The sequence below is a fragment of the Vitis vinifera genome, chromosome 18, assembly GCF_030704535.1.
Source record: "Vitis vinifera cultivar Pinot Noir 40024 chromosome 18, ASM3070453v1".
Lineage (NCBI taxonomy): Eukaryota > Viridiplantae > Streptophyta > Magnoliopsida > Vitales > Vitaceae > Vitis > Vitis vinifera.
This window is the reverse complement of record NC_081822.1, coordinates 26380883-26391965: the sequence shown is the minus strand read 5'-3', so window position 1 is coordinate 26391965 and position 11083 is coordinate 26380883. Positions and strand designations below refer to the sequence as shown.

The 11083-nt window shown below is 34.1% G+C and overlaps 2 protein-coding genes across 2 annotated transcripts; both read left to right on the top strand.

Annotated features, from left to right (window-relative positions):
• Window positions 1–1316: 1316 nt before the first annotated feature.
• Window positions 1317–3681, top strand: LOC100261103 (laccase-14; the record flags this gene model as incomplete). Its single annotated transcript, XM_019216414.2, has 5 exons — window positions 1317–1516; window positions 1732–1976; window positions 2069–2197; window positions 2482–3432; window positions 3551–3681. Coding segments are annotated over 5 exons (1656 nt in total), but the record flags the coding sequence as incomplete, so codon positions are not given.
• A 3170-nt stretch (window positions 3682–6851) lies between these two features.
• LOC100259348 (non-functional pseudokinase ZED1) lies at window positions 6852–10618 on the top strand. Its single transcript, XM_002265492.5, has 2 exons — window positions 6852–8096; window positions 9598–10618. The coding sequence occupies exons 1-2, from the start codon at window positions 7099–7101 to the stop codon at window positions 10091–10093; spliced, it is 1494 nt and encodes a 497-aa protein (XP_002265528.2). The 5' UTR covers window positions 6852–7098; the 3' UTR covers window positions 10094–10618.
• The last annotated feature ends 465 nt before the right edge of the window (window positions 10619–11083 follow it).

Below are 11083 nucleotides of genomic sequence, written 5' to 3'. Positions count from 1 at the left end.
TATAAATCTTTCCATAATTTATTTATATAATGATTTTTCTTTGTACATGATACAATAAACCAAGCAAGGAAGTTTGAATTATTTCTTATTTTATTTTATTTTTCTTTTTTTAGATAGTAGTTTTTGTAAGTCAGCTAAAACCATTTTAATCAAGATGTACATTCATATGAACAAATAAATTATAGATTGCATTTGTTTTGAAAAATGTTTTTTTAAATCGGTTTTTGTTGAGAAAAAAGATAGTACGAGTCCCAAATTCCCAATAGATAATTTTAAGTGATTCACAAGGGGTTGTTGGTATTCTATTTTCAACTTTTTAAAAAATATATTTTTGTATATTTTTTATGGAAATTTCTGGAATACCAAATTAATTCATCATGATGTCTTTTTAATCAAAAAAATTGGGAAACAACTTTGTCCCGTTCAGACGAAAACAAAGATCATGACTAATTGTATTTAAGTAACAAGATGAAAACAACTTTTGCCCCAACCACCAAAGTCATCGATATATTCTGCACTATTAATTGTCCTAAGTAACACGAAAACAAGTAAGACTAATAATAAGGGTTTGCTAAAAATAATTCCTAAAAGTAGTTGTCAATGAAAAATATACTAATCTTGATAAGGGTACTCAGCTGGGAGGTCAAAGCTTTAAAAGTATTTTACATATATTTAATTAATTAACATTTCTTGAAATAATCAGTAATAGACTTGTGAAAGAATGTGAAAGAATATTTTAATTTATTCTAAAATAATGTGTAGGTAACTTGTAAGAAATATCATAATTAATTATTTTGAAGGAGAGGAAGAACGTTGAAAACCAATACGTAGTCGAACCACTTCCTCTTATATTGACACGTGGAGAGGAAGTATTGTATCCCGAGAGTACTATCATGACTATATAATGAATCATATATGAAAGAATTACAGCAAAATAGGAAGAAAATTGAAGGAGTTGTGTTTAGGATAAGAGACGAGGCTTTTATTCCAAAAAAGATGTGGCTGATCATGAAGGTTTTCCTCTTACAAATTTTGGTGTTTCTACTTTTTGGTGGCGGCATCCATTGTCAAGCTTCAATCCGTCGGCTTACTTTTGTGGTAAATATTATATATGATTCTAGTCTTAATGCCACCTTCTAATTATGATATTTAGGGAGAAGCATAGCTCTCATTTTCTACGATATGACCCCTTACCCTACTGTTATTGAGTCGTTCATGCATGCTATGGGTGTCATTAAGTTGTTCATGCATGCTATCAATTTCTAATTGGTTATACACTTACATGAATGTATTGATGCTACTATTCATGCATGTAATATTTCTTTTGGGATGAGGTTGCATGGTTAACTTTTAATTGGTTGCAGGTGAAGGAAGCTTCATATACAAGGCTTTGTAGTACCAAGAACATGTTAACAGTAAATGGACAATTTCCAGGACCAACTATATATGCTAAGAAAGGAGAGACAATCATTGTTGATGTTTATAACAGGGGAAAAGAAAACGTCACCATTCACTGGTAGGTCTTGTGCGTGTCTCAGAGAAAGACATGACTTACATTCTTTTATTTCTAAGAGGGGGTTGCAATATATTGCTTTGAAAATAAGGTCAAATTTAAAACAATACTTTAGGGTTATTTGCTTCAGTTCCATTGAAATACAATGCTTGTTGCATGTCATCTTTTGTTACTTTGAAAATTAGTACTAGTTTTAACGTATAGTTATGGTTTCACAGGCATGGGGTGACCATGCCTAGATATCCATGGACAGATGGTCCCGAGTATATCACACAATGCCCAATTCAGCCAGGGTCAAAGTTTACGCAGAAGATCATCCTTTCCACTGAGGAAGGCACTCTATGGTGGCATGCCCACAGTGACTGGACCCGAGCCACTGTTCATGGAGCTATAATCATCTATCCCAAGAATGGAACCAAGTATCCTTTTCACAAACCTAATGCAGAAGTCCCCATCATATTAGGTATAAGTGTTGTTACTTTTAAAGGTCAATTTACATATTATGAATTAACCAGCAAAGCAAAATCTAAAATTATTGAAGTTGTTGAAATGTAGGAGAATGGTGGAAAAGGGATGTGAATGAGGTTCGAGATGAAGGGCTTGCAACCGGAGCAGACCCCAACTCCTCTGATGCTTTATTGATAAATGGACAACCCGGTGATCTATATCCATGCTCAAAATCAGGTACAAAGTTTAACTTCCCATTTTAAAATTGTACACAATTTCATTTTCTTGTATATTAACCATATTACTTTTTCTTATCAACATGAACATAGCTATAGCTATGAGGATGGTAAAGACATGATTTAACACACAAAAAAAGGCTAGTCCAAATATAATTTTAAACTATGGAGCCAAATTTACACCCCTAATCAATCAATCACTTCATGATTGGTAGATCCTCATGGAAACTTTTTCTTTTTCTTTTGGCTAGTCATAAGTATACAACTTTCCCTTTCTAATTGTAGGCACGTTCAAGCTAACGGTGGATCATGGAAAGACCTATTTACTTCGCATAATCAATGCTGCCTTGCACGAGGCTCTCTTCTTCGCCATAGCTAAGCATAAAATGACAGTGGTTGGAACAGATGGTAGCTACACGAAACCATTGACACGAGATTATATCACAATATTTCCTGGTCAAACCTTCGATGTCTTACTAGAAGCTAACCAACGCCCGGATCACTATTACATGGCGGCTATAACTTATTCTGTTGCCCCGAAATATCAAGACTTTTATGATAACACAACCACCACAGCTATTGTACAGTACAGGGGATACTACACTCCATCTTCACCTCCCTCCTTGCCTGATCTTCCTGCATACAATGACACAGATGCATCGGTTCAAGTCATGGCCGGCCTCCGAAGCTTAGCAGATGCGGAACATCCTTGCGATGTCCCATTGAGCACGAACACTAACCTGTTTTACACTGTTTCTATGAACTCGTACCCATGCGTCAATAATTCATGTGGAGGGGCCAATGGGACGCGGTTCTCCTCAAGCATAAACAACATAAGCTTCGATTTCCCTACAATTGACATACTGGAAGCTTACTATTATAACATCAGTGGTGTATATGGAAATAACTTTCCTAGCTTTCCACCACTGGTGTTCGATTTTACATATGATTATCTTCCATTAGTCTATCAGTTGCCGAGCACCGGAACAGAAGTAAGGGTGCTCGAGTATAACTCCACAGTGGAGATTGTTCTTCAAGATACAGCCGTGCTTGCAGAGACACACCACCCCATGCATCTCCATGGATACAGTTTCTATGTTGTTGGATGGGGATTTGGGAATTTCGATGAAAATAGGGACCCTTTGCGCTATAATCTGGTGGATCCTCCCTTTCAGAATACCATCTCTGTTCCATCGAAAGGTTGGGTTGCAATCAGATTCGAGGCATCCAACCCTGGTACGTTGCAAGCACTCATGTCCTCTATTAAAAATAAAAATAAAAAACCCAAGGAAATAATTTTTCTTAATATTACAATTAAGTTAGGTGTAATGTCAGTATATTTTCTCTGTTGCAGGAGTGTGGTTCCTGCACTGCCATGTAGAACGTCATCTGACTTGGGGCATGGAAACTGCGTTCATAGTGAAAAATGGTAAACACCCAGAAGCTCAAATGTTGCCTCCTCCATCCGACATGCCTCCATGTTGAAGCTGCAAAGAAATAACATGCCAAAAGATTTCATTGAATATTCGTATTATTAGCTTTCATGATTTATTTTTTGTTCAATTAAGATAAGAAGAATAATATAAAGTTGTAGAATATCGTGTCTTGAATCGTTAAAATATATCTTGATTTGACAACTTTTGGCCATTCCAATTTCACTCAGCATATAAAATTATGTTGATTTGACATTTTTTTTGCCTGATCCATATTTTATTCCAACTCCGTAGAAGGTTATGTATCATATTAATAATTAAAAAAAATATAAATGATATAATTTAAAGTAATTGACTTATTCTAATATTTTAAAATAAAACTATGATTTGAATGGATATTTATAAAAAAAAAGTCATTAAATGGTTTGTTTAATTTTTTACTTTTACATCTGAAAATATTTTGTAAATAAGATAATTTTTATGAAGTCTTATAAAGTTGAGATAAAATCAATTTTTTTTATTTATTTATTTTAAATTAAAATAAATATTTTTTCCTAAAGTTAAAATAATTGGTATATAATTTATATTTTTACCTTCTATTTTTAGTAATAATATCACACTATCTACAGTAAGATAAAAGGGAAAACAAGTCCAAATTTGTTTTTTAGTGATTTGATTACTTTAATTTAACTCTTATTTTTAATTTTTAATTTTACATTAAAGTAAACCCTTTTCTGCTTCCATAAATTAAAAATAACTAGTAAGAACAAATCACTGGTTGTTGTAATTAAATTAGACTTGATCATTTGAATTTGTAGTGTAGAGAAAAGACACTTAACAATTTACTAAGATGCTACAATTGACGGAACCCTCCAAGTCCAAGTCAATAAATTAAGTTGGTAGGAAAGTGGTACAGTCATGAGTGGTGTGCTGAAAAAGATTAAATAATTAAACTTTGGTTTTATGGACTTGGAATTTCCCGCTGAGATTCCAATGTCAGGAATAATGTTTACAATCGAATTGGTCATTGAATTGAAAAGGTTATCGATTTATAATTCTGTGATTCGATTGGTTGTCAAATCACGATTAAATAAATGATATCATAAATATATAATTTATATACTAATAAAATTAAGATATATATATATATATTAAAAAGTGGTTTATGCCTTTTGTTCTCCATTAGGTTTGGAGTTCAAATCCTAAAGGTGAGTTTTCAATGGTGTGGCACATGGAACCAAGGTGTGGCCCATTCGATGGTGTTTAGATTGGGCTTTTGCTTATTACCATTTAATGGAAGGCTTGGGCTTTTATTTGGGCCATTGGAATTAAAATAATAATAATAATAATAAATAAATAAATTTAAAAAGAGAGAGAGAGAGAGTTTGTAAATTTAAGCATAAGTTTTATATGCTTAAAAGTTAGTACGTGATGTAAATTTTGTAACTCTCTTCCCTCATATAGATAAAAGATACCACCTTCTACCTCAAGGCCTTGCTTGGTTTTCCAAATATAGAACCTTTTCTAAACACTAAATTTTTCATAGTTTACAAGTGTGACAGAAAAGGGTAATATCCGAAACCTTAAAGTTAAACTTGATACCAACAACCTTCAGGTTTGGGCTCAACCACAAGCCTTTCGGCCCATGCTAGTTGGCTTTAAAGTTAACCCAATCCTATTATGCACGTACATCATAAGTCTATATGCTTGCACATACCATATAGTGATGCAACCCTAATTTTCCATCTAGAATATTGTGTTAGTAATGGGGTTGTAAATGCGTATGTGTATTGAATAAACTTGGCTTATTTACATAGTTAGAAGTAGTGCACCGATTGATAAAGTTGAAGAGTGAAACAACCATTTGTTCATTTATTTTAAATTGATTAATGGAAACATAATTTTATATAATATTTATGGGTCATGAAATTGCACAATATGATGGAAGTAGAAAAAATTATACTACTCTAGAAGGTGAAACCTTACGACCAGAGTGTTCACAAAATCAATCCAAGAACGAACTAGACAGTATTAAATATTAGGTTATTTATTTTTGTAGTATTTTATTTCTATTAAATATTAAAAAGTAAAAAAAACTAATATATTATTTTTTCTTTTTCAGAAAAAGTTACATATTTCGATTTTTTCTATTTAGTAAAAAGTTTATAATAAGTCATGAAAAAGTAGAAAAACAAACAACTTAAATTCTAAAACTAAATTGCTTTCAGTAAAAAAACTAAAAAAACAAACATCATATTAGTTTCATTAGTCTTCTTAGGTATCAACTCAATGGTAGGAAATTATCATATCAAAAAATCTTTTGATTGCTCTTTCCCATTAATGTATCAGTTTACACAAAAGTAGAACGATGTGCAAAGTACTCAGATTAGCGTCTTTATCGGACTACTTTGATGGAGTTAATCACATTGTAAACAATGGATTTAGTGTCACTCTCAAAGAAAGACATGTATATAAAGTAATTGCACGCTACTGTTTCAACCAGAAGATAGGGGAGATTTGGGCCAGAGGTGGGAAAGTGAGGTTGTCAAAATGTTTGCATAAATAGAATAAACGATGGGAAGGGCCTGTGGGAAACTCAATTCTGGAGCTCTTACATTTTGATGCCATTGGCGAAACATTCGGGAGTTGAACCCCCAACCAGAAGGTTGAGACCAGTATCCACTTGCCAAGGCAAGTTTGCCCTTTGATAATTATCATGCATCAAATATATATATATTAAAAGTTTTTATATACACAAAATACGAAAACAATCATTTAATTAATTATAATTATTTTATAAGTAAAGAAAAAAAATTATTTAATTAAATTGCAAAAAGTTTTTAATATTATTAATATATTAATTAAATATTAAAAAATTATACATTTATTATTATTTAATACAATTAAATTAAACATATCATAATTATAATATTAAATACATTATAATCAAATATCACAATATTATTATTGAATAATATTTGATGTAATTTAATAATCAATGTTGTACACATATATATTTCTTCAATAAAATAACTTTAAAATATCTATTATATTTTTAATTTTATTTATAAGAGTTTTATTTTATATTTTTATAAATTTTGATTAATTTTAGATTAATTGATATTTTACGTCAAAATATTCGTAAATATATCCATAAAATCGAAATATCATGAATATCATTATTTTTATGTTATATATGGGACAACATTGAATGCGATGTCTAAGGAATGGAGCAGCAGTCGGGACATTGAATGGGAAGTCTCAAGGAATAAAGCAGCAGTCGGAAAGATTGTGGACTTCTACTTTGCGGTCATAATCAGCTACACGGTTTCTACCTGCCCACAGGGTTTCCCGTTTCCGTGTCGGGCTTCAATTTACATTCACACCATTGCTTCTCAACCAAGAAATAATACAGATCATACACCTTCCCCTTTCCCCAAGACTGCCCGCGCAGCAAACAAAGAAGCTGATGGCCAAGAAAAGGGAGGAATTCTTCTTGAAGAATGGAAGCTTGTTATTAGAGAAGCTGGTTTCATCTTTGAATGGCAGGTCCAATCCCATCCGGAACTTCTCTATCAAAGAGCTGGAGCAAGCCACAAACAAATATAATAGCTCTCTAATTTTTGACCGGTGGACGTATTCTGAATGGTACAAGGGTTCTCTTGAAGGCAGATTCGTTTCCGTTAGGAAGTTTCATCCTGTGATTGACGATGCTTTTCTTGAGAGGGTCATCAAGGAAATTACCTTTGCAACACAACTGAGCGCTCACAAGAATGTTTTGAAGCTCTTCGGATGCTGCTTGGAGACCCAGACTCCCGTTCTGGTTTACGAATATCCGGTCAATGGAGTGGTGCCTCTCTATGATGTGATACATCCTTCTACAGATGGAAAAAGTAGGCAGCGTTTGCCATGGAAAAGTAGGTTAAGGATTTCAGGTGACATTGCTCATGTTATTGCATATCTCCACACTGCATTTCCGAGGGCTATCATTCATAGAGAGGTAACGCTTTCATTCTTCTTCTTGGATGAGGATTGTGTTCCCAAACTGTCCAATTTCTTCTTTGCTATAGCTCTTCCTGAGGGGAGAAAATATGTGGTGGATGGAGTGATGGGCATAGAGGGGTTCATAGCACCTGAGTATGAGATGACAGGAATGGTCACAGAGAAAGTAGATGTTTTTAGTTTTGGTAAACTTCTTCTGGAGCTTTTAACTGGCAGGAGGACCATTGATTTTGGGCCTTTGGGTAATGATGGGGAACTTCTTCTTCAGGATTGCATAAAAACATATGTAGAAGACCATGAACTTGATGGTTTTGTGGATGCTAGTATTCTGCCAAGAGGAGGAGAGATCCATGAGGAACTCCAACTCCTAGCAGTAACAAAACTTGCCCTGAGATGCATCATGACTGCTGCTGAGCAGAGGCCAACCATGGTGGAGATTGCAAAAGAACTCAGGCGAATTCAGAGGTTTGTCCCCTCACTAGTACTATATCTTATGAAAGCCATACTAGTACTTTTGTTGGGTATGTGTACTGTTGGTTTTTGAAACCTTGGCATACCAATTTTGAGCTCTCCTGAAATCATGAGGTTCTTGAAAAGATGGAAAACATTCTTAGATAGAAAGCATTCTTAGGGTTTTGTCAAAGAAACCCAAACATGCACAATAGGGTAGCCATATTTCACTTGGTATGTTCAATTCAACACAAATATGACATACATGCTACATAAAATTAACTAGCCCCAAAACTAATGTAAGTGATTAAAGATGCAATAAAAAGTCTACTCTGAAGCAACTAATATCCATGAATTAGTGAGCTAGCTGGATTCAGATACAAATCTTTGGGTTAGAATATCCAAAATTTTTCTTGCTAGTGGACAAACAAAACACATATATAGTCCCATGCACAGAGTTGCTTCCAAACTCATTCTATATTTGTTTATAGTTCAGCACGAATTAATTAGCAGACATGGAGTTAGTACTTGACAACATCCAAGATTGTGGAATTCTATATTCTTCAACTCATTCTCAACTTTCCAGACATCATTCATTTCAAAGACCATCATTGGTTTTCCCTCAAATATGTACCTTGTTTCCATCACAAATATATTTTTCTGTGACACAAGTTATTTGCTAACCAAAGACTGATAAGGCTTCTCACCTTAAATACAAGACAGTTGGAGAATTTAAAGCAGGCCAATAAGAGTACAGCATACATACATAACTCTTGTAAATAGATAGCATATATGAGGATAACTTAAAGAGTTGATTAATTACTAAAGGCTTCTGATACTACTTGGAATGCTGCAGACAGCTAACCAACAAAATGAAATTGAAAGCAGCTCTATAGTTGCAAATAGGACGACTTAGATGATGTAGTCTTGTTATCTTACAAAAAATTCATATTTCTATGCATAACTACTAACAAACTATAATGTTGAAGTATAAGTTTCTTATTTGCAATAGAAAGGACTTACGATATTTTAGAGGGCAACAAGTTATCACCACATAAAAATAAGATTAAAAATCTAGCAAGGAAACAGACTTTATTGACATGGTCTTGTTATTCCCATTAGATTTCTATTTTCTATTCACTTGCAGAATGCCTTAGTACCTCATTTCTATTTTCTATTTCCCACAAGATAAGTCTGTTTGGCCAAAATGAAAGGAAGAATAATAGAACACAACAAGAATTTCATTAAACTGGAGGATATCAATAGTACTCTAAGCCATCATCCTTTATTAATTTGTTAACTGATTCTTCTCCCTTTCTTAATTTCTGCTTAGAAATTCCAATTCCGTTTGAATTTTCTCTAGAGGAAGTATTTGGCTATATTTTTTAGTATTATTTAGTCCAATGTAAAATCCCAAAGATAGTATGGGGTCAAGGCGGCGTTAGCTCATGCAATGAAATTGGAAGGCAAAGCCGATGTGATCAACTGATATTTCTTGAACTCTCTTTCATTTCAGAGGCATCTGCTCAAACGTGACTTTGACACCAACTTCATCAATCTCCCCTACTGCTTCCATGATTCAGATGGCAAACCCTCTAAATCAGTTGATTGATGTGAAATTGGACGTTACAAACTACCCCATATGGAAACGTCAAGTTCAGACTGCAATTAGGGGTTATGGCCTTGAAGGTTTCATCCTCGGGACTCGAGAAGTTCCTCCTGAGCTTATTCAAGTTGAAGACGGCACACAGATGGTGAATCCAGCCTATATTTCCTATCAACAACAAGATCACCTTCTTGCATCATGGATTCTCGCTTCAATGAGTCCAAGCTTCCTGCCACAACTAGTTGGCTGTGATACTGCCCTAGATATCTGGAATACTGTTGGGCACATCTTTACTTCTCAATCCACAGCAAAGATCATGCACTACAAGCATCAACTTCAAATTCTGAAGAAAGGTAGCCTCCCAATGGTCTACAGTACTAAGGAGGCTGAGATTCTACAAACTTAGCTATGCAACAGAAAAAGAAGTTTCAAGGTGGAGGTGGAATTCAGTTCTACAATAATAAGACTTATTAAGGTGAAGATCAAGTTTCTGGTGGTCCTAATAGTCGTGGCACTGACAAAAGCAAGTCCAGGGATAATAATAAACCTCAGTGTCAATTGTGTGGCAAAATGGGACATACAGTGCACCAGTGCCGCTACAGGTTTGACATCTCTTTCACCAGATTGAGCAATGATAATGACCAAACTAATGGTGCTTCTACCTCATCTAGCTAGTGTTTGTGATAGTAATTTACAACCAGACAACAATAACTCCATGATTGTCATTGTACCAACACTTGATGACTGCTGGTATCTTGATTCAGGCGCCACTAATCATGTTATTAGTGACTTGAACGACCTTTCATTTGGATCCAACAACCATGGTACCAACAAGATTCACATCAGAAATGGTGCTGGTTTGGTTATTTCAAATGTTGGTCATTACTTTTTTCCAGTCCCACTTCTAAATCTAAAGCTTTATTCCTAAAAATCTTCTTCATGTCTCATTGATTACAAAGAATAACATTGCATGTTTGCTTTGAATTTCATTTTACATTTTGTTGTGAAGGATCGAGAGTCAGTAGGGCAACACTTCTACAAGGGACTTTAGATGATGGGCTTAAGGTTCCACCTATCCAAGTAATAGTCAACATACCCGTTGTAGGTTCTGATGTTCCTAATTAAAATGTCTAGTTCAATTAAGAAACGTAATTCAATTACTAATTAATGTGATTCCGTTTTTGTTTATAGTTTTTCCTCCACTGTAAATCTATCACTCAACATTTCTTGTCCTCACACATCCTAATAGAATAGCATTTTAGAAAGAAAACATAGATATGTTGTAGAACTAGGACTCACTTTACTTGCTTAAGCAAGATTGATCTAAATCATTTACAATTCCTATCATGTGATCTTTGATGGGTTCATATTTCCTTTTGGGACATTTTTAAAACCT

Excerpts from the sequence above, each read along its gene's own strand:
- LOC100259348 (XM_002265492.5), top strand. The coding sequence starts at position 7,099 with ATGGCCAAGAAAAGGGAGGAATTCTTCTTGAAGAATGGAAGCTTGTTA. Across the intron at positions 8,097-9,597 it reads GAACTCAGGCGAATTCAGAG|AGGCATCTGCTCAAACGTGA; the intron begins GTTTGTCCCCTC and ends CTTTCATTTCAG.